This window comes from Mustela nigripes, chromosome 14, assembly GCF_022355385.1.
Source record: "Mustela nigripes isolate SB6536 chromosome 14, MUSNIG.SB6536, whole genome shotgun sequence".
Lineage (NCBI taxonomy): Eukaryota > Metazoa > Chordata > Mammalia > Carnivora > Mustelidae > Mustela > Mustela nigripes.
Genome location: NC_081570.1, coordinates 533,429 through 555,556, shown reverse-complemented (window position 1 = coordinate 555,556; position 22,128 = coordinate 533,429). Strand labels below are relative to the sequence as shown.

Below are 22,128 nucleotides of genomic sequence, written 5' to 3'. Positions count from 1 at the left end.
CCTTCCCCAACTCCCTGCTTAGCAGGGACCCCACTGGCCGGGAGAGAACGGGGTCAGAGACCACCTCACAGCCCGCCGGGGAAGAGAAAGGGGGCAGTGCGGGCGACGCAGCAGCGGGTCGGGGGAAGCCCACAAGCGGGGCGGACACCGGGACTCGGTGGACACCACGTCCCCAGGCTCCATCCTTCCGCGGCCCCGGGCCGGGAGCCTGGGAGGCGGCCTGCGTCTCGGCCCGGGGACAGGACTCGGGCTCCCGGGACGGGGTCTGCGCGGGGCTCTGGAAGCGTCAGCGCTAGAAAGGGCAGGACGCGCGGGGCACGGGCCAAGGCGCAGAGCCCGGAGCGCAGGGCGGAGGGGGGCGCCGCGCAGGCCAGCCCGGGGCGGGGGCAGCGACGGGGCGGGGCGGGACCCCGGGGCGGACAACCCCCCGCCCCCCGCCCCGAGTCTGCCCCAGGCAGGCACCAAGCGGAAAAGTCCGAGAATCTTTTTATAAAACACGGCGCGGGGGCTTGCGAAGGCGACGGGGGGACGTGGCTCCGGAAGGCGGCGGGCGCGGCCGGGGCGCGGGGCGGGGGGGCTACACGAAGATCTGGATGCGGTCGCGGATGGGCTGGCGGCAGATGGGGCAGGCGCTGAGCGCGGCGCCGCAGGGTGCGCACGCGCCGTGGCCGCACTGGAACACGAGGCGGATGTGGCTGTCGATGCAGATGGGGCAGGTGATGCGCTCCTCCATCTGCCGGTAGCGGCTCTGCAGCTCCTCCACCAGCTGCCGCGGCGGGCCGGGCGCCGGGGTCGCGCTGGCCACCTCCGTGCCGTCTGCGGGCCGGCACCGGGGCATGGTGCAGGGGTGAGGGGAGGCGGGGCCGCGAGCCGGCGGGGCGGGGCGGGGCGGGGCGGGGCGGGGCTGGGGCGGGGGCGGGCACGCACCTGGGCGCAGCTTCTTGCCGATGGCCACCTGGCACCTGATGCACTTCTTCATCCTGCGCGCGCACTCTGCGGGGCGGGGGGTCGGTCGGGCGGGTGCGCGTGGGCTCGGGCACCCCCCCGCCCCCCCGCAGCCCCCGCACTCACCCTCGCACACCGTACGGTGCTGGCACGGCGAGAACAGCACCAGCAGCGCCAGCTCCGAGCACACCAGGCACTCGGCGGCCTCGGGCTCCGACGGCGCGGCCACGTGCAGGTTCGTCACGGTGTTGGGGGGGCCCAGCACCAGCCTCGGGCCCGCGGCCGCGCCCCCGCTGCCGCCCGCGTGCCGCTCCCTGCGGTGGGAGGAGGGGGCTTGAAAGCGGCCCCGGTGGGGGGAGGGCGCCCGGGCCCGCCGCCGGCCCCGCCGGGCTCACCGGAAGCGCTGCGCGCAGCCCTGCAGGGCCTTGAGCACGCGGCCCTCGGCGGCCAGGTCCAGCGGGCTCCGGCCGCGGTGGTTGGTGTAGCTCAGGTCGGCGCCCTCCAGCGCCAGGAAGCAGGCGATCGCCGCGCCCGCCGTCAGCTCCCCGCTGCCCGGGAGGCCCGAGGCCTGTAGCTGTGCAGCAGACAGAGGCCGGTGAGGGCGGGCGCAGGCGCGCCGGAGCAGGCCCCAGGGCCGGCCCAGTGGCCGTCGGGGACGCCCTACCAGCCCCTGGCTGCCTGGGCCTCGGGTCAGAGCCTTGGGCACCCCTTCGCCATCTGAGGCCGCGGGAACAGGAAGGAGGCAGACAGGAAAGGGGCTCCCACCCCCCACCCCACACCACCTCCCCTTTCCCAGGCTGGTCAGGCCACCCTGCCCTGGCTGGTTGCAGAAAACGCTTCTGGCAAACCCCAGCGCCCCAGCCCAACCCACCCCGAGGGCCTGGCGTCCTGGGCAGACGCCCACAGCCGAAGTGGACAGTCCCTCCCGCCCGCTGGTTGCCTGCAGCTGGGCAGTCCGGCCCACTTCTGCAGCCCCCAGATCCACACTTCCTCACCCTGGACAGCAGCTGTAAGGGCCCTGGGTCCCCCCCAGCCCCATCGGCCACCAGAGGCAGCAGCTGATGACGCTGCAGCGCCACGTGCAAGGCCGTGTCCCCCTCCTCGTCCTCGGCATTGACGCTGCAGCCCGCGTCCACCAGCAGCGGCACCAGCCCCGCGTGGGCCTGCTGCACGGCCAGGTGCAGCGGGGACTGGAGCTTCCGGTTGCGGACGTTCACGTCACAGCGGCCCTGAGGAAGGGGCAGAGGGCGTGGGCACCGGCTCAGCCCAGGGACCCCCGCTGGGTCCTGCCCCCCCCCCCCCCCCCGCCAAGGCCCTGGGCTGGTCCAGGGCCCCGTGTCCACACCTCGCGGATGAGAATCTGGGCCACCTCCCGGTGGTTGTTAAGGGCGGCCAAGTGCAAAGCCGTGAAGCCGTCCTCCTTCTGGGCATCCACCAGCTGGCGTGCGCGAGCGAGAAGCCTCCGGACAGCGCTGGGGGAGCGGGGAGATGTGCCTGGGGTCCGGACTGTGTCCGCAGTGGTCCAGCAGCTACACGGGAGTCTGGTCCGCTGGGTGCGCCCCTCCCCCCCCAACTCACAGCGTGTGGCCCTTGAGGGACGCATGGTGCAGCAGGGTGAAGCCCTGGCTGTTCGTGGCGGTGACGTCGATGCCCGGCACCTCGGTGAGGACCTCCACGATGCCGCTGGCGCCAGCACCCGCCGAGATGGCACAGTACAGAGGCGTGTTGGCGTGGGCATCCTGCCGGCGGGGGGCCAGGGGTCACTCGGCAGGAAGGCCAACGCCATTTCGTCCTTGAGCCCGGGGCCAGCGGACCCAGCACTTACGGACAGGTTGACGTCACAGCCGCGCTCACAGAGGACCCGCACAACCTCCAGGAAGCCCCTCTGCACGGCCACGTGGAGGGCTGTGCTCCGGGTGCCATTCAGGGCATTGGCCCCGCAGCCGGAGCTCAGGAGCAGGCGGGCAGCCTCGGGCTGGTTCCTGACAGGAGAGGGAGCAGCAGAGCCGCGATGCCCACTGGCCTACGGGCTGCACCCCACCCCCCGCCCCGCCGCCCCCTGGCCCGGGCCTCACCCCAGGGCGGCGTAGTGCAGCGCCGTGTTACCCTCGTCGTCTGGCAGGTCCGCGGCCGCCCGGGCCTGCAGCAGCAGCCGCACCAGCTCCACCTGGCCCAGGTAGGCGGCCACCTGCAGGGCCGTCCTTCCCTGGTTCTTGGTGTCCACCTGCCGGGAGAGCCCCCGGGTCAGTCCCTGGTCTAACCCCGGGCCTGGCCGCAGGGGGGCGGGGGGGGCGTCGGGAGCTTGCCTGCTCGGGGCGCCGCCTCAGCAGGTCCAGGGCCCCGGCCATACTGCCCAGGGCCACCTCCGCCACCAGTCTCCCCGGGTGCTCAGGATCACTCTTCTGGGCTCGCAGCTTGTCCAGGGCGACGCTCAGGGAGCCTAGGTGGGGCAGGGCTCCAGGTAAGGGACTGCCCAGGGCGGCCCCGCCTCCTGCCGGCCGCCCCAGCCCGGCTCGCGCACTTTTGTTCTCCCTGGCACGCTCGGCCACATCCAGGTTGGCGTCCTCCTCGGGCCGGTAGGCCACCAGGCAAGAGGGGCTGAAGGTCCACGGCTGACCGCCGACCACCACGCGCAGGTTCCCGTCCCTGAAAACCTTCACCACCTTCCCGACGCGGCCCAGGGCCTGAGTGGGGAGAGAGGAAGGTCACCGGCGGGTCTCCCGGCAGGGCCGGAGGGGAGGCGGGGCTGGGCGCTGGGGCACTCACAGGAGCCATGTCATCCGTCCACTCGCCGTGGCCGGCCTGCAGCCGCTTCACGGTGTCAAGGTCATCAATGACCCGCACCGCATCGCCCACCCAGAAGGCGTTGTGCTGAGGGAGAGAGAGAGGCCCGTGAGGGGCACCCCCAGGCAGGTGTGGCTGCCCTGGGCCATGGAGCAGGAGGCACCTCCACTGAACAGGCAGACCTGAACTTGACCCCAGCCCCTGCCTCAGAGGTGGAGGAGAGTAGCACGTGACCAGGTCAGTCTGGGGTGAAAGCCAAGGTGGACCTGTCCCTCCACTCAGACGGAGAAGCAGATGGCGTGACCCAGTCCAGACTGGCACAGGGGGTGGGGGTGGGACCCTAGGACAACCAGGGGGCAGGGCCAGACGACCATGGGAGTGGGGGTCAGGAGCCACTTCTCCCCCATCTCCAAACCTTTCCTGGCCACTTCCCCCACACCTGTGCCCTCCCCTACATGAGACTTACACTGCAAACCGGGGGTCTCATGGCACCCATCCCAACCCCCCCCACCTTCTAGGGGCCAGAACTCCAGTCCAGAGCCCAGCGCTAGGGGTACACGCCTCCACCCAGGGCCCCGATTCGCATAACACTGTGCCCACCGCTGTCCCCACCCCCCTGGGCTGTGTCCACCCTCTTCCTAAAGGGCCTTTCCACTGCCCCAAGTGATCCCCATGCCACGCCACTGAAAAACCTGTTAGAAGGTGACTTCCCACCGGTAATGCTGCAGTGGCTTCTTGGCCCAGAAGGAGGAAAGCTGGTGCCCGGGGTGCCGGCCCCCAGCCTCCACCAGTGCCCAGCACCTCACCTGCCTCTGCCCCTTCACGCCGGGGTCCCCTCCCTGCGGAACTCAGCCCCTCTGGACCCCACAAAGCCCTCCCCGTTCCCTAGGAACTGGAGAAAGGCATTCCCAGAGCCGACGAGGTGCACAGAGGGGTGCAGAAGCGAACAGATGGGGCTCAGCCCAGCCCCCCATGCACCTTGGTGAGAGCCCCAGGGTGGAAGGTCCAGCGCGTCTCGCGGCCGAACTGCACGCGCACATCCCCACGGTCCGTGATGCGGTGCACGGTGCCCGTCTGTCCGATAAACTGTGGCGGGTCACGGAGGCTGTGGCTGGGTGGAGCGGGAGGGCTGGGGGTCCAGAGGATGTGAGGGGGGGGAGGGGCTCAGCAGGCGGGGCGGCTCACCTCCGCCATCCGGGGGTTCCACCCGCCGTGGCCTTCCTGCATCTCCCTCAGGACGTCTGTGTCCAGCAGACACTTAACCTTGTCCCCGTGCTGGAAAGGCTGGCCGTCGGCACTCACCCTGCGCCGCAGCTCCGCCGGCTTGCCTGGGGGCGGGCGACAGGCCCCCCTTCAGCGGCATCACCCCCGCCAGCGGCATCCCTCCACTGCGCAACTTCAGCCCCCAGCCCCGGCCCAGCGCTGCCCCGGGACCCAGCCAGGGCAGGAGGGCAGCTGGGCAGGCAGGTGTGGTGTCCCTGGGGCCAAACCCTACCGAGCCTTGGGAGGTGCTCCTTGTAGTAGAAGCCGCCGGCCGCCTCGCCCACACACTTGAGGTCCACCTTGCCCTTGTGGCCTACACGGTACACATTGGTGGTGCCGTCGGCCCACGTCACACTGGCCACGCTCCGGCCTGTCTCCACATCCCAGCCACGGATGTCCACCACTCGGCCTGGCTTCCCTGCCCCTCCTGGGGGGACAAAGGCCCCATGGCAGGCTAAGCCTGTGCCACAAGGCTCACACACAGCCGGCGGCAACCTAGACCCTCACTCACCGTCCTGCGAGCCCCACTCCCAGTCCGGGCCCCGTACCACCTTCGCGCCTTGGAAGATGCCCCTCAACGGGATCCTGGGGAGGCCCTGGCGGGGACTCAGGGTGACCCTGCAAGAGAGCGAGTGGGTCCTAGGCCACGAGGCAGGGCGAGGGTTCGACACGGCCCCACCCGGCTCTCGGGGAGGAGGGCTGGCCCCGCTGGTCAGTGCCCTCCACTCTGGGCCCCCTCCCAGCGTGGCCTCCACGGGCGCCGCCTCCCTCCACACCTGCTGCCCCTACTGAGCTGCTGAGTTGTTAGGGTGGCCCCAGAGCTCAGGGCGCAGCCTGGCCCCAGGAGGGCTCAGCACAGAGAAACGGAAGAGTGAGGACCACGGGCTAGCCCAGACAGCTGGTCCCCCTTCCTGCTCTGGCCAGCAGGCAGCTGGGGTCGCACACACACCCCTCCCCCAGGCGCGGGGACCGGTCCAGGAGATGGGACAGCAGCCTCTTGTGGGTGGGGCCTCTGCGTGGCTGCCCCAGCCCAGGAGATCCTCCCAGCTTCGTTCCCTCCGCACGCCCCCTCCAGTGACAGAGGCCCGTAGGCCGGCCAGCAGGGTGTCCCCAGCTGCGTCTCTGGGTTAGTTCCCAGCACGGGCCACTGGGGCTCCCACCAGGGATGCTGGCCACACTGGTCATCACAGTGCCCTGGCCCAGCTGCCCGAGGGAGCCGGCCTGGCTGGTGCCAGGACAGACACCCCCCCCCCCCCACAGCACCAACCTCTGCAGGCCCGCTCCAGTGGACAGGGCTACCTTCCATGGGACATGGGGGCTGGTGTCAGTGACCAGGCCTCTGGAGGGACCATGACCTCGGTCACTCTTCCAGGAAACAGCTCAGGAAGGGCTCAAGCTGCAGCCTGGGGAGCGCGTGGCCGGAGCCGAGGCCGGCTCCGGGCCTGGGGGGGCCGCTGGCTGGGAACTCACGGGCGGGAGTGGGCCGTCTCGTAGCGCTCGAAGGCGTGGGCCAGGTCGTGCCTGTCGTGCATGTAGCACTGCGTGCACAGGTCGTAGTCGAAGCAGACGCGGCACTTCCAGCGCATGCCCCGCAGCCCGTGCTTCTTACAGCAGTCGCAGATGATGTTGGGGTGGCGGACGCCTGGGGGCGGGGCAGGGTCAGGGCGCACCGGAGCCCACCCCTCCCCCACGCCCCAGGCGCTGCCGTGGACTCACGCACGCACCGATCTGCGCATTGTCGTAGAGCAGCAGGTCGTGCGCGCCCTGGTAGCCTGCGCGGTAGTTGGTGCGGGTGCCGTGGTCCCACTGCACGACTACCGTGCGGTCAGGGGTCGAGGGGCTGCCATGGCGGCCAAGCTCCACCACTGTGCCCACGCCGCCCTCACCGCCATCCTGCTGGCCCCACTTCCAGTCTGCGCCGCGCACCACACGCATGCCCACCTGTACGCCTGCCTGGGGGTCTGGGTCCATGGTGGGTGGAGCCGCTCCGGGACCTGCAGGCAGACGGCACCCTCAGGCCACATCAAGAAGGCTACACAGGCTCTCACCGGCTCTGGGAGGGCTGCCGCGGAGGCAGGTGGGGACCAGTCCGGGAGAGCTAGGCAGGGAGGGGGAGGACAGCCTGTGCCAATGCCCTGCGGCTGAAGGAAGCGTGGTAAGTGCCTGCGCTACAGGCCAAAGGAGGCTCACCTGGCCCACGGCCAGCAGCGGGGCACACTAGTCTGGGAAGCACAAGTGGCACCTCTGGAGAGGCCCCTCCAGGTGATCCCAGGCAGAAGCGGGGGGGCAGTCCTGGTAAGAGGACGGCGGCCCCCAAGGAACAAGACCTGGAAATGACCACAGAGGGTCCACCTGTGCCGGCAGACCCAGTTCTGGGTGGTTGGCACCCAGTGGGCTACCAGGACCTACTGTTCTGAAACCGGTGGATTCGCACCGCAGAGATCAGCATGGAGGGAAGACGCTTCCAGAAGAAAACGGACTCTTCGTGCGGCCAGTGAGTCAGTCTGTGCCCAAGTCAGGAACCAGCGTCCACCAAGACACCACCAAGAGACTACAAAGGCCGCAGCCCCGAGAAGCCGCCTCTGCCCACGGGGCCCTGTCTCCACGGCATGCAGGGAACGCAGACGCATACGGAGCAGCACCCTGAGGTAAAGGGGCACAGCCCTGGCACAGGTGCCCCCTGCCAGACTTGGTTCTGGTCACCAGGCCACTACTCACAAGGGGGATGCTACCCAGGTTGGGGGACTGTGCCTTGAGGTCACTCGAGCTTCTGGGCCCTTCCTGTGGGACTGCGGCCCACCCACTCCAGACTGTACCAGAAGAAGGGGCACCTGTGTTCACAGCAACACCGTCCTGTCTCCTCAAGGGTGAACTGGGTCGTGAGATGGGATTTACCCCCAAGGTAGCCTAAACCCCACCCCGTACGAGCCGCAGCCCAGCGCCGGAAGGCAGGGCTCCGCGGAAGCTGAAGGACAGCAGCCATGCGGCGCCACTGGAACCCATTGCAAGAGGCTCCCAAAGCAGGAGGCAGCGCACAGGCCAGCACGGGGCTCTGCGACACGGGACCGTCCCACCTCCGGGTCCAGTGGCTCAGTACAGGCCGATTGCTCATGACCTAGAACCTGGTATTATTATTTTTTAAAGATTTACTTATTTATTTGACAGACACATCACAAGTAGGCAGAAAGGCAGGCGGGAGCCCTGCTGAGCAGGAAGCCCGATGCGGGGCTCGATCCCAGGACCCTGAGATCATGACCTGAGCCGAAGGCAGAGGCTTCACCCACTGAGCCACCCAGGCGCCCCTGGAACCTGGTATTATATGTTTCTTAATAAATTTTTTTTGTAATTAATGACACAGCTAGATCTGAAGGACAGTTAAGAGCAAAACTCAGCAGGACTTGGAGAGGTGCAGGACTCCCAGACTCAGAGGCAGTCAGCACCCCACTTCTGGAGGGGGTCTGTCATGCTGCCAGCAGGACGCTAAGGCTAGAAAACCAGCCAGCCAGGGTGCACCTGGAAATGACCGCTCCTCACCATGCGCCCAAGAGGCTGGGGGCAGACCGAGGCAGGCTGGGTGTGGCTGAGGACCAGCCGGGTCACTGCCAGCTCCCACTAGGGCCCGGGGCCCCCCCTCAGCCACAGGACACTGGCCAACAACACAGGAGGGAAACCATGGATCACCCCTCTACCCGGGCCCCTCCCCAGGATCCTGCATCCTGCCCCACCCCCAAGGCCGACCCGAGGCATCCCAGGCCTGGCCCCCCCAGGAAACACTGCCACCGACCGGAGGCCACTGGCGGGCAGAGAGGAGGGGTGGCGGCCAGGCTTTGCCAGGGGTAGGAGCTGAGCCCCAAGGCCCATCTGACACCCACCCTCTGCCCAGCTCCACTCCGAGACCCGTGTCCAGCACAGGGTGCGCAGGGCTGGGCCAGACTCAGTCTGCGGCCCAGACTCGCGTGGGTAGGATCCAGCTCCGCCTTCTGCGAATTCAGCTCCCTCCCGCACGCGCTCGTTGGGGCGGCGGCTTCTCCACCCTGCCCATGCAGGACCTCCAGGGGCTTCCGCGGAAGCAGGTGGGTGATTTGGAACGATAAACCTTCCCAACCCATGGACTAATCTCGGAGGCTTTCCACGAAGAATCTCCTCACCTCGTGGGCCACTCGGCCCCCGTCCTTCACTCCCCGGCTGTCTTCCCTGCCGGGCTCTGGCCCCTGCCAACATGGGGCACCTGGGCCAAGAGCTTCTTATTTCTTCTACAGAGCGGCGCCAAGCCCAGGCCTGCTACCGCAAGAACACCCCCGAGAAAGCCTGGGACCCCGGGCACCAACAAGCTCCAGACAGGGGAGGGACACCGTGGACCCCCGCCGGCCCAGTCCCCACGGCAGCTGCTACAGATACGCAAGCTGGGCAGAGCAGCACAGCCCGAGCTGGCGGCCTGCGTGTCCCCGCCCCTGCCTCCCTCTGCCGGGAACCTGCTCGCTGGGAAGCCACCAGAACCGCTACTCCTTGCCCTTCCCACACACCCCTCTGAGCTACACTCAGCCGGAGTGTGCCTCGCCCCAGGCAACCACGAGCCCAAGCGTGCGTGAGCGGACAGCCCCACTGCAGCCCCTCCCGCCTGCAGAGCCCAGAAATCGGCACCACATGGAAATAAAGGACTCCGTGTCCTGGGCCGATCCAGGGCCGGCCGCTCAGCCTGCCCACCCGCTGGCGTTAGGGATCCGTGGGCCACACGCTACAAGAGCATTTCCAGCAGGACACAGGGGCACCCGAGGACAGCAAGCTACGCTAGGAGCCTCCTGGTCTCCTCCCCTGCCCTGCCCCGCGCAGATCTTGGCGTCTGCTTCAGCGTCTCCATCCGGCACGGTGCCACCTCGACTCGGGCCTGAGCAGAGCCTCCAACAGCAGCCCCCGCCCCCGCCCCCGCTGCCCCTTCCTGCAGGGCCCCGGAAGCATCCGGGCACGGCATTCTAGCGTGGGGGGCTGGGGAGCTCTCCAAGCCTCCTCATCCCTTCTCTCTGCCCGTCTGCCTGGTCTCTGTCACTGTTGTCGCCGCTGTCTCTGGGGCCCAGCGCTGAGCACGCTCCACGGGACAGCAGTGCCCAGCCCTCCTGGGATCAGGGCTCACTACTCTTCTTCAGCAGATCCCACCAGGGTGTGTGGGGAGGGGTGGCATGCAAGTGGGGAATGGCCCAGGCTCAGGAGTCGGGAGGCAGTGACCAAACCCAGAGAAATGACCTCCCTACAGAGGGAGGGGGCACCCACTTCAGCGGGAACAATCACCGGGAGACTGCTTTCTGCTTCTTCCTTTGCCAGAAAAGCTGTATTCTGACATTTTCCTCGGAGCTTCCAGGCCATACCCTGCCTGGCACCCAAACCCCAGCAGAGGCTGTCAAGACATTTGGTTAAAATAACTCTGCGGGGGCGCCTGGGTGGCTCAGTTGGTTGGGCGACTGCCTTCGGCTCAGATCATGGTCCTAGAGTCGCAGGATCGAGTCCCACATCGGGCTCCCAGCTCCACGGGGAGTCTGCTGCTTCCTCGGACCTTCTCCCCTCTCATGCCCTCTCTCCCTCCCTCTCTCTCCAATAAATAAATAAAATCTTTTTTAAAAAATAAAATGACTCTGCAGCAGAGGCGTCTGGTTGCCTCAGTCGGTTAAGCATCTGACTCTTGATTTCGGCTCAGGTCACAACATCGGGGTCGTGAGATCAGGCCCCTCGGGCTCCACGCTCAGCGGGGTCTGCTGAAGATTCTCTCTCCTCCTCCCTTGGACCCTCCCCTCACGGACATGCAAGGGCGCACGGGCACTCTCTCTCTCTCTCTAGAAAAAGAGAAAGACTCTGAGCCGGTCAAAGCACAGGGCTGGAAGGACAGATGCACACGCAGCAAGAGTGAACTCACCTTAGAACACAGACCAGCCTCAAGTCAGCACCCCGGACACTCGGCGGCTACTTCTTGGGTCTCAAATTGGAGAGCCACCGAGATTTCCTGTTGGAAACTAGCAGCCATGCCGACACGGAACACAGCAAACCACACAGGCAGCCAACAAGCAAGTCTGGAGAAAACGGTTTTTAAAAGGCAGTTTTACATGTTTAGCGTCTAACCACCTCAAGCAAACAGGCAGGCGTCTGGGTCTGTTTTGTTGGGCACTAGTCTCTCTCGTCTCAAGGAGCAGCCAGCTTGGGAGGGCAGAACGACTTCCAAAACATACGTTAGGACAGCATAGAAACAAGAAGTTTTCCCTATTTGTGAATATTTTATTGGAAAAACTTTTAAAAGCCATAAAGATCCAATCCCATTTAGCTAAGAGGTTGGCAAGTTGCCTTTATTCAGAAGAACACAGTTACATGACGCTGACATGACGTGCGACAGGCGGCCGCCACTCCTCTCCCTGCGCCTCCAGCTGTGCCCGGCGATGCTGTCTGAGCGACACCATGTGGGGCACAGTCAACCGGCAAACCTTGGTGCATCACGGGCTCCTGTCATGCAGCAGGTCTGGCTAAGACAAAGGTGGACATTCTGGGTGCTGGGGAGTCTGACCCATTAGTGACTGGGAGGAAGCCCTGAGACAGAGCACCCAGGAACCCCAACTTGGCCCAGCAAGAAGACACCTGCTGGTGGAAAACCCGAAGGAAGGGCAGGGCTTCATCACCTGAATCTCAGCCGAGATGGAAGCCCTGCAGACGGGGACGTCCCGCCCCAACCACTGCACGGGCCACTCGGCGCGGGGACCAGGCCTTCAGACACTTGTTGCATCTGGAGCAACAGGCCAGGAGGGGACCTGCCAGGAAGGGCTGCATCTGCCAAGGCTCCCATTTGGCCTGCCTCAGCCCCTGCCCGGCAGGTGCCCACCAGAAAAAGCCTGTCCGGCACCCCGCCTTGTTTCTTCAATGGGTTCTGAACGCAGAGGACTGGCAAGCCGCGTGATCAGCCCCCCGCACACAGACGCACACGCTCAGAAACAACCCAAACTCCTCTGACACGGCCTCCAACAGAAACCACAGGATGAAACAGCAGATCCAAACCGTCACAGCACAAGCTTGTCAAGAGCTCACCTGTCTGGTCGTCCAGTCGCCCCCCCTGCCCGCCTTGAGCCGGCAGCTGCAGCCCTGGCGCCTGGAGACCGGGGGACTGGCCTCTAGCCTCGCCGAGCGTCCAAGCCCAGAGCCATCCAGCCCTGTGGCGCCTGGGAGATGCCAAGACGCACAGTTAGCACCGCCGACGGGACCGCGGCGGGCGGGCGGGGCCGGCCGCTCTGCCCCTGGGCTGCCCGCTGTCTACATGCCCATTTCCGAGCCAGCGCCGCGAGGCCCCGCGCTGCCCCGGGGGCCTGCCTCCCGCCTCGCGGGGCTCCCTGGGCTCTGGCGGCCTCGCTCCCGCTGCAGCAGTCCGTCTGGCGCGCGCAGGAGCCGCAGCGCCCGAACACGACCTGCCGCCGGGAGCGGAGCCGGAGGGCCGGTGGCCTGGGCGCTGCAGACGTCAGGGCCCGGCGCTGCGTCCCGGCCGAGGCTCCGCGGGGACAGCGGGGGCGGGCCGGGCCGGGCCGGACTGGGCAGGGCGGACGCGCACCCCCAAGCGTGACCCCGCCCCACCAGCCCGGGGCCGCCCCGCCTCCTGAGGTCCCATCCCCCTTCCTCGGGCAGCCGCCCCGGGCCCCGGTCGCGGCCAGACCCTAGTGCCCCCGTCGACCCCTCCACTTGCCCGTAAGTTTGCGTCCCGCCCGCTCGGCCTGGGGGCGCCAGGGGCCGGAAAGCGCCGAGTCTATCTGCCAGTGGCCTGCCGAGCGGCCTCGGGGTGTGGGACAGCCCGCCCGCGGCCCCGCCGCTGCTCGACCCCGCCAGCCGGGCCGCCCTGCCGCGCCGCGACCACCGGCTGAGGCTGCCGAGGACCCCGAGCCCGGGGCTCCTGGGGCCGCCGCGGGGCCTGCCGGGAGTTGTAGTCTGCAGCCCACTTGCGCCGGAGGCGGGGGGGAGAGTCTGAACCACAACTCCCAGGAGGCTCCGCGGCGGCGGTGACGCACGCGACCGCAGGAGGCGGGACCCGAGGGCAGGAATCCCGGCGCGCGTCCCGAGAGTGACGGGGGCCTCCCGCCCTGCTCCGGGGAAGGGCCCGGGCTCGCCTCTGCGCCCGACGCCGACGGAAGGCGCGTTCACCTCGTCAGCGTGTGCTACACGGCGTCAGAGGCGGCGGCGGCCTCGTGGACCTGTCCCCGCGCCGCGGCGCCTGCACGGGAAGCAGCCGGGCTGCTTGTCCGGTTGGGCGCCGAGACGCTGGCACCCGGGCGGGAGGCCACCGAGGACCGGGCTCGTGCGGACCCGGCCAGGGGGGCCACGCCGCCGGGACCGAGGCCAGCGCGGCCGGGCGCGGAGCTCGCGGCCACGCCCCCTGGCGGGAGGAGGCGGGACTCCCGCCGGAAGTGCGTCACCCGCGTCGGCGAGACGAGGCGCGGCTCTGAGGCCCTCGGCGCGGGGACGCCGCCCGTTGCCGTGGAGACGGGGGCGCGTGGAGGCGTCCTGGCCGCGGACTCCTCGGTCTGCGTTTGTCTGAAATCCAGGGACGCGGGCCGGTGGCTCTGACTCCCGCGGAGCCGCGGCCGTCCTCCCCCGGGGCGCCTGGAGTCCGCCGGCCCGAGCCCCCCGGTCTCCCCGCCCCCGGACCCCCCCCCCCCCCGCCCCCGGAGCCCCCCGGTCTCCCCGACCCCGGAGCCCCCCGATCTCCCCGCCCCGGGCCCGCCGCGCATCTCTCCCCCGCTCCGCGCCCCAAGTCTTCCCGGCGTCTGCGCCGCCCCCGTCGCGCTTCCCGCTCCCTTCGCTCAGGCGCCGGGCTCCGTGCAGAGGGTCCCTTCGGAGCGCGGCTCGGACCGGCCCTGCGGCTTGGGGACCCTTCCTCCTGGGGAGGTCTGCGGCCGGCGCTGTGCGTCCAGCCTCCCGCGACGCTGCCGCGCAGTCCGAGGCGCTCCCGACTGAGGCCGGCGCCTTCTCCGCCGACCTCCCCTAACCTCCTCCTCGGTGCCCCGCAGGGTGGCGGCGGCGGCGGGCCTGCGCCGGGTCCTCGCTGGTCTTCGCACGAGGTCTCGCCCCCGAGGCTCTGGTCGCGCCTTCATGACCGCAATTAGGACCGCGACTGTCTCCCAGGCCTCTGGCTCTGCTCCTGGTGGGTGCTCGCCTCTCAGGTGGTCACTGGACTTCTTGGCACTCACCTGTAACGTGGTTCTCACCTTGTGCCTTCCTGGGAGACCTGGCAGCTGCCGTCCGTCCCTCTGTTGATCCGCTGGCCTCGACGGGTGTGTGACCCGCACCGAGAAACCTATACACTTGGTTTCCGTCCCTGTTCCTAAGCCATCCCTGGCTCCTAAAACCTCGGAATTTCCCAAGTGAGAAGAGTCATAAAAGTGTGTTTTGATACACATAAAAAGTCTCTTTCAGCAGCATCTGAGTTTGTTAATAAGGTGATTTTTGGAAAGTCTTTGTTAACTTTAAAAACAAAACTTATTTTACCCACAAAAAATGGTTTATTTGGGAATCACAGGGAATTAAGATTCGGGACCAGAGAGCTACGGCAAAACGGCAGGCAAGTCCAGAGAACAAAGGGGAGGCTCACGTTAGTTTAGGGAGCAGGAAGAGGTTGGGAGTTGGTTTTGGTTTCGTGTTTAAGATTTTTTTTTACTTGTCAAAGCACAAGCAGGGGAAGTGGCAGAGGGAGAAGCAGACCCCACCAAGCAGGGGGCCTGATGGGGGCTCCATCCCAGGACCCTGGGACCACGACCCGACCCAAGCCAAAGGCAGAGGCTTCACTGAGTGAATGAAAGCGCATTGGAGAGAAACAGGAGGTCAGGGCGACGATGGGTTCTCACTGCCTGAGCTGCAGGGCAGTGGATTTCTTGTAGGAGATGCAATGCGCACCTCCTGGTGGGGCCTGTGATTGGTGGTTCTTGTTGATGGTTCTTCCTCGGGAAGACTCGCATTCCTGTAATTGAGGTCGAGGGGGTACAGCTCCTTCCGGCCTCCCCTCCTAGCATTAGCAGTCCACTTCAGTGAGGCTTCCCTTTTTAAAATGTTCATGGGGCGCCTGGGTGGCTCAGTGGGTTAAATAAAGCCTCTGCCTTCAGCTCAGGTCATGATCTCAGGGTCCTGGGATCGAGCCCCGAATCGGGCTCTCTCCTCAGCGGGGAGCCTGCTTCCTCCTCTCTGTCTCTGCCTGCTCTCTGCCTGTTTGTGATCTCTGTCTGTCAAATAAATAAAATCTTTTTAAAAAAATGTTCATGCTTGGGCGCCTGGGTGGCTCAGTTGGTTGGACGACTGCCTTCAGCTCAGGTCATGATCCTGGAGTCCTGGGATCCAGTCCCACATCAGGCTCCCAGCTCCATGGGAAGTCTGCTTCTCTCTCTGAGCTTCTCCTTGCTCATGTTCTCTCTCACTGTCTCTCTCTCAAATAAATAAATAAAATCTTTAAAAAAAAAAATGTTCATGCTTATAGGGGTGGGTGAGGGGAGACCATCCATGTGAGTGGAGGCTTGGAACTCGCCTCACCCTGACCTCCTCCAGGGATGGGAGAGGGGCGAGGGGCTGAACCCATTCTCCAGTGGCCAACAACCTAATCAATCGTGCCCCTGTTATGAAGTCTCCAAACAAAGCCCAAAGGACGGGGTCTGGAGCGTGGGGGGGTGGACACGTGGTGTGCCTGGACCGGTATTGGAGCTCCGCACCCTTCCCCACCCCGACCGCAGGCAGCTTGTCCATGGGGCTGTTCCTGAGCTACAGCCTCTGATCATAAGTTAGTAATCTAGTAAATGAAATATTTCCTTGTTGGGGGGGAGTCTTGTGGGACTGACCCAAGAGCCGGTAAGATCCGATGCTATCTCCACATAAATAGTGTTAGAATTGAGTTAAATTGAATCGTTTCTGAGCAAGTGGGAGCATTGCAGGGTCAGAGAGACGTTACAGGAAATGCGGTGACCGTGTGTTCCTGAACCAGGGAGAGCACAAGTGAGCCTGCTGCTCCCCTCTGAGCTGTACTCTGAATCAACGAAACCCTCATACAGAAGGCCACCCTCCGAGATAGAAAAATAAATTGAGGGGTTAGGATATGGGGTCGAGGTGGTCAGTCTTGGCAGCAGTGGGCCTCGAACCTGCCACAATGGGTGTGGTTACTCCAGTACCAATAAGCACCCAAACTGACCCGAGTGCATTGGCTCAAACATGGATTGACCAAAGAGAAGCTTCAGGACAGCAAACACTGATGGAATAACCACTGGGAATGATGCTGAAGTGACAGGACCTGTCCACAATGGGATTTGGTCCAAACAGTCGCGGGAAATTTTAAGGGGCTTCACAGTTTAACAGAATGCGGCAACCAGAAAGGAGAGCATGTCCGCACACCCATGCTGCCCACCCCCACCGCCCAGTCCAGCCACGGCCACCGTCAGCACCAGGCCCTAAGAACATAGCTCTCCTTCTGGAGACAGCAGCAGCCAAGACAGCGGGGAATTTGCCCCTGACAGTGGGGATCTATTCAACCAGAACGATCCTGGCTTCGGTGGCCACGCACTAATTTTGCAATGGGGCCAGTGTAACAGTTTGACTATCAGCATGGGGCTGTTTTTGGTCCCCTGCAAGGTGACTTTCATCCTTCTCATTGGCATTCAGAACTTCCAGGACTTCTGGCACTTTCCCAGAATCGGAGACAAAGGCCACCTTCATCAGGGACCAGCAGTGCTCACCTATGGCCACTCTGTGAAGCTGCAGTCCCCACAGACTGCTGCAGTAAAACGCGGCACTCTTCCAGCTTGGATTCAAGAGGGTTTGGAACCTGAGGAGCACCCGGGTGGCTCAGTCGGTTGAGCATCTGTCTCCGGCTCAGGTCATGATCCCAGAGCCCTGGGAACGGCCCCACGTCACGCTCCCTGCTCAGTGGGGAGCCTGCTTCTCCCTCTCACTCTGCTGCTCCCCCTACTCGGGCTCTCTCTCTGTGTCAAATAAATAAAATCTTAAAAAAAAAAAAAAAAAAAGAAAAGAAAAGAAGAGCAGAAGTTGGAGCAAGAAAAAAATGGAACAATAATGGTCACAATTTTCCAGAAACAGAAAAGAAGTTCACAGAAGATGATGATAGAGAGATGGCCCTGTTCACCTCAGAGAAGCACATTCACAATGACGAGGCAGGACCAAGACACTGGGAATGTTGGCGCTGCACGTCCGTTCCCAAGAGGAGCAGAGGGAACCCGAGGGCACCGAGGAACAGGGAATCGAACAACAAAAGTGCTCCTGACTGGGGGCACCCAGGGGGCTCAGTCGGGGAAGTGTCAGGCTCTCGATTTCCGCTCAGGTCACAATCTCAGGGGCGTGAGATCAAGCCCGGCTCCGTGCTGGGCGGGAAGCCAGCTTGGGATTCTCTCTCCCTCTCCCCGCCGGCCTGTGTGCGCGCCTTCAAATAGATCTTGACTACTGGATGTCACCCACAAAGACCTGTGTCACATAGCCGAAGGGGCACCTGCAAGCGAAAACCCCTGCAAAGAGGACGCAGCCCGCGCGCCGGCTGCCCTCCCTGGAAGGACCCGCCGGTGCTTCTGGGCCGGGAGACCGTGAAGATGAGGGCCCGGCCGGCGCTGGATCCGGCAAACCCCGGGAACTTCCTGGGGGAAGAACAGTAGCTGTTACAGCATAAACAAAGGGAAGAAGAAAAGCCACAGACGGGTCACCAAAGAGGTGGGCGGGTGCGTCCATGACCCGTCACCACCAGAAGTCAGGGAACCGGTCGGCGATGTGGTTAGAACAACTCCCAGTTGAAACAACATCATTTTCAGATGGAAAAAAAAAAAAAAAGTAAGAGAAACCAGGAAGGAGCAGGTGTTTTCTCCAGCTCTTCTCGCCGTCCTAGAAGGTGACTTCTCGAAGGGTGATTGTCCATGTAGGGGCACACTTCTAGGTCTTCCTTAAAAGGAAAAAGAGCGTGGTTGGTCCGCGACATTAAAGCCACAGGTCGTAGGCGTCCAAGTTAATTCCCTCAGAATGACAGTCGGAGCAGTAGAAGAGCGACGGGAGAGGCAGGCAGTGCGGACCCCGCCGGGAGCCCGACGGGGAAGGTGCTGGCGGGATCACGACCCCACCGGCCTCGTAGCAGCCGGAGCTGATGCCAATCAACGTGGACCCCCTCGTGGGGCAGCCGGAGTGTGAAGACCAGCCGCCCTCCCTGTCAGAATGCCGAGGAAGGGTGCGGCGAGCGGCTGAGAGGTGTGAAACGTCCCGTGCGGGGCGGCTGCGAGTCAAGGCCCCGACTCCCGACTGCCGCTCAGGTCATGATCTCAGGGTCTTGAGGTCCAGCCCTGTGTCAGGTTCCCACTCAGTGGGGCAGTCAGCTTCTCTCCCTCTGCCCCCATCACTGTCACTTTCTCTCTCTCAAATAATAAATCTTAAAAAAATCAAGGGGCGCCTTGGTGGCTCCGTCGTTAAGCGTCTGCCTTCGGCTCAGGTCACAGTCTCAGGGACCTGGGATGGAGCCCCGGGTTGGGCGGTCTGCTCGGACGGGAGCCTGCTTCCCCCTCTCCCACTCCCTCTGCTTGTGTTCCCTCTCATTGTCTCTCTCTCTGCCAAATAAATAAATAAAATATTTTGGGTCCCCTGGGTGGCTCTCACTTTGGCTCAGGTCATGATCTCAATGTGGGGCTCCATCCCAGGACCCCGGGATCATGACCTGAGCTAAAAACAGACACTTAACAGCTGAGCCACCGAGGAGAGCCTCTTAGTTCATTTTTGCTAATGTTTTTTTCTTTTTCTTTTTTAGTTAAATTGTAAAGCACCAAGCGAGCGTCTGCCGGGAGTCGCGGACCTGTCCGGCGCTGCTGGAACGGCACGTCGGAAACCCTCATGTATTTTGTCTTCTTGAGTGCGTGGTTACTTTTTTCTGGTTCCTTTTCATAGACAATGTTCTTTCACAAACGCACTTCCTCTTACTTGCGGATAGACTAGAATCACTCCTATAATCAACGACCGAGCTTTCAAGCCTGTTTTCTTTGCTTCTCTTCCGTCCCGTGTCCTGTCCTCTGCGTGCTTTGGTCCCTCTGCTCCGTGTTGAACGCTTTCCTCGAATGTCTGATGAGCCTTCTTTCTCTGTTCAAATTTAAGAGACACTGCAGAGGGTAGGCTCAGGCTCAAGCAGGCATGTCGGAAAACCTCCAGACAAAAGTGATTTAGGAAAGCCTGGGTGGCTCAGTCTCCTGGGCATCTGCCTTCAGCTCAGGTCGTGATCCTGGGGTCCTGGGATCAAGTCCCATGTCAGGCTCCCTGCTCCGCGGGGCGTCGGCTTCTCCTTCTCCCGTCTACTCTTGCTGTCTCCCCACCCACACACCCCAAATAAAATATTTAAAAAAAAATACAGAGAGAGTATGGTCGCTCTCTTGAGCGGAGGTGGCCAGGGACTGGTGTCAAAGGTCCCAAGTCCCCAGGGACCCCGTCTTATTCTCCTCTGCTGCTCTCCTGTCCTCTTGGTTCCCTCCTGCCCGGAAGCCAGGTGCCTGGTAGCAAGGAGACTTCGAGCAGCGGCGTCCGCTGGCCAGAACTTGGCACACGCAGCTGCAAGGAAGGCTGGGATGTGTGGCTTGTGTGGGGACCGGCGCTGGGTCAGCTAGTGCGGGTGCTGCAGGAGTGAGCGACGAGCCGGTGTTGGGGGGAACTGGCCTCTGTGCCGGAGCCCCGCCTGCCTGGGCAGGACGCAGCCGCCCAGCCCCTCCGGAGGCCTCCTGGGCCACTTCCCACAGCTGAGGCTCTTTTCTGCGCTTCTGGGACCGTTCTCTTTCCGCCCTTGGAGAGCATGCCTGGCAGGCTTCCTTCTGGAAGCAGAATGCGGGAAAGAAGCTTGGACAGTATGCCCCACAGGGGAGGGGCAGAGGTCCACCTAACCTCCCTCTTTTTTTTTTTTTTTTTAAGATTTTTAAATTTATTGGACAGAGACACAGCGAGAGAGGGAACACAAGCAGGAGGAGCGGGAGACAGAGAAGACGGAGAAGCAGGTTTCCCGCCGAGCGGGGCTTGATCCCGTGACTCCAGCCGAAGACTGAGCCACCCAGGCGCCTGTCACCAACCCTCTCGGTCTTCAGCACCTGCCCTCCGCGATTCTCTTTAGTTGAATCATCAGCGTCATTGTTTGCTGTGCTCAGTGCATAGTGGCCCCTGTTAGAACTGCCTCACGCGTGTTTTCACACGTAATTCCTACCCAGGCCAAGGAGCTGGGGAGGAGCCTCCGTCCTGTTCTACCGAAAAGGACGCTGAGAGCCCAGGGTCAGGCTCCGAGGTGCCTGTGTGGATAGAAATGTAAAACAGGGGTGCCTGGGTGGCTCAGTGGGTTAAAGCCTCTGCCTTTAGCTCGAGTCATGATCTCAGGGTCCTGGGATCGAGCCCCGCATCGGGCTCTCTGCTCAGCGGGGAGCCTGCTTCCCTCTCTCTCTGCCTGCCTCTCTGCCTACTTGTGATCTCACTGTCAAATAAATAAATAAAATCTTAAAACAAACAAACAAACAAACAGTGCGGCTACTTTGGAAAATAATCTGACCGATTGCTGTGTTAATCATATACACACCCTCTGCCCCATAAATAAGCAGCTTATTTGTCATTGCTAAAGCCTGCCCATGTCCCCCAGCAGGGGACCCTGTGAGCAAGTCCTGGAGTGGACGTTGCTCCGCAGCAGGAGGAGGAACTTGTAACAGGGAAAAGGCTTACAACTACGGAGTGAGGGAAGGATACACCAAGGACAGGGCACGCCCCTCTGTGGGACAGCCGTAAGAGCAAGGCTGGAGGGCCTGGGGCCACAGCGGCCACGAGAGGTGGAGCACGAGGAGGGTCTGGGGGCCTGGCAGGAGCTGGGGCTGTGTGTGTTGGGGTTCGGGAGGGCCGGCGCAGGGGTCTGCTTTTGCCAAAATTCATCCAACTTTACTCTAAAAATGGACGCATTTTATTTTAATTATTTTGAGAGGGAGCGTGTGTGCGCACACATGCTGGGGCGCGGAAGCGGGGAGGGGCAGAGCGGGAATGTCAAGCTGACTCCCCGCTGAGCGCACGGCCCTACGAGGCGCCCCCACTCAGGACCCTGTGACGGCACCCTGAGATGAAACCAAGAGTCCGACGCTCAGTCAACTTGAGCCCCAGGCGCCCCGATAAAATGTATGTTTAAAAAAAGACAGTTAAGGGGCGCCTGGGTGGCTCAGTAGGTTAAAGCCTCTGCCTTCAGCTCAGCTCATGATCCCAGGGTTCTGGGATCGAGCCCCACATCGGGCTCTCTGCTCAGCAGGGAGCCTGCTTCCCCCTCTCTCTCTGCCTGCCTCTCTGCCTACTTGTGATCTGTCTGTCAAATAAATAAAATCTTTAAAAAAAAAAAAGACAGTTAAAATAGAACGAGAGTGTATCAAGCTAAACAAAGTAAGTCAGAGAAAAACACGATTTCACACATACATGGAAATTAAGGAAACAGATGAACACTGAGGAAGGGACGGGAAAATGAGGTAAAAACAGAAAGGAAGACAGACTGTGAGAGACTCTGAACTACAGAGAACCAACTGCGGGCCGTCGGAGGTCGGGGACGGGGTAACTGGGCGATGGCGTCCGGGGGGCACTTGTTGGGGTGAGTACGGGGTATTGTAGATAAGCGATGAGTCACTAGATTCTACTCCTAAGACATATACTACACTAACCTGAATTAATGTTCACTAACCTGAATTTAAGTGAAAAAAAAGGAGAGAGAGAGTTAAAGGTCATCCATTAAAAAGGCAAGAAAACCCAGAACATTTACGACAAACAAAATGAAGGGGCGTGAGCCCTACCAGATGGAAAAGCATATTCTGATCCAAATGATTACACAGTGTGCGGCAGAGCAGAGCCAGCGACACTCTAGGGACTCCTGTAGGGTTGGGGGTGGGCCCCCCATCATAAATCCCTGGGGTTAGGGGGACCATTTAATCCATGAAGCTGATTCAGGAGCCTGGGCCTTGCACCACAACAAATCCCAAACCGATCAAAATCAGGCCCGGAATAAATAAATAAAATTATGACAGCGTGGAGGAACCAAAGGAGAACCCCCCTTTTTTTCTTCCTGAAGATTGTATTATTTTTAAAGATTTTATTTACTTATTTGACAGAGAGATCACAAGTAGG

At 63.0% G+C, this 22,128-nt stretch overlaps 1 protein-coding gene and 1 pseudogene across 12 annotated transcripts; one reads left to right on the top strand and one right to left on the bottom strand.

Moving 5' to 3' along the window:
* Positions 1-3: 3 nt before the first annotated feature.
* Positions 4-13,659, bottom strand: MIB2 (MIB E3 ubiquitin protein ligase 2). Of its 12 annotated transcripts, none has more exons than XM_059376219.1 (22): positions 13,147-13,659; positions 12,049-12,179; positions 10,895-11,048; positions 7,183-7,344; positions 6,717-6,986; positions 6,463-6,634; positions 5,504-5,610; positions 5,225-5,419; positions 4,915-5,057; positions 4,708-4,815; positions 3,712-3,816; positions 3,467-3,629; positions 3,252-3,385; positions 3,021-3,169; positions 2,771-2,927; positions 2,524-2,684; positions 2,291-2,417; positions 1,941-2,174; positions 1,341-1,519; positions 1,072-1,259; positions 928-993; positions 4-695 (listed from the first exon to the last, which is right to left on the bottom strand). In XM_059376219.1, exons 5-22 carry the CDS (start codon positions 6,961-6,963, stop codon positions 19-21), a joined length of 3,312 nt encoding a protein of 1,103 aa, XP_059232202.1. In that variant the 5' UTR covers positions 6,964-6,986; positions 7,183-7,344; positions 10,895-11,048; positions 12,049-12,179; positions 13,147-13,659; the 3' UTR covers positions 4-18. The 12 variants fall into 12 exon arrangements, with proteins under 12 accessions (XP_059232202.1, XP_059232201.1, XP_059232200.1 ...); XM_059376218.1 differs by having other exon boundaries at positions 7,183-7,319; XM_059376217.1 differs by lacking the exon at positions 7,183-7,344.
* Positions 13,660-14,834: 1,175 nt separating this feature from the next.
* LOC132001569 (arginine/serine-rich protein PNISR-like) lies at positions 14,835-17,639 on the top strand (annotated as a pseudogene).
* Positions 17,640-22,128: the final 4,489 nt, after the last annotated feature.

Coding starts and splice junctions, on each gene's coding strand:
- MIB2 (XM_059376214.1), bottom strand. CDS start 9,213: ATGTTGGCAGGGGCCAGAGCCCGGCAGGGAAGACAGCCGGGGAGTGAA. Junction 5,420..5,503: donor GGAGTGGGGCTCGCAGGACG/GTGAGTGAGGGT, acceptor TTGTCCCCCCAG/GAGGGGCAGGGAAGCCAGGC. Junction 696..927: donor CGGCAAGAAGCTGCGCCCAG/GTGCGTGCCCGC, acceptor CTGCATCGACAG/CCACATCCGCCTCGTGTTCC.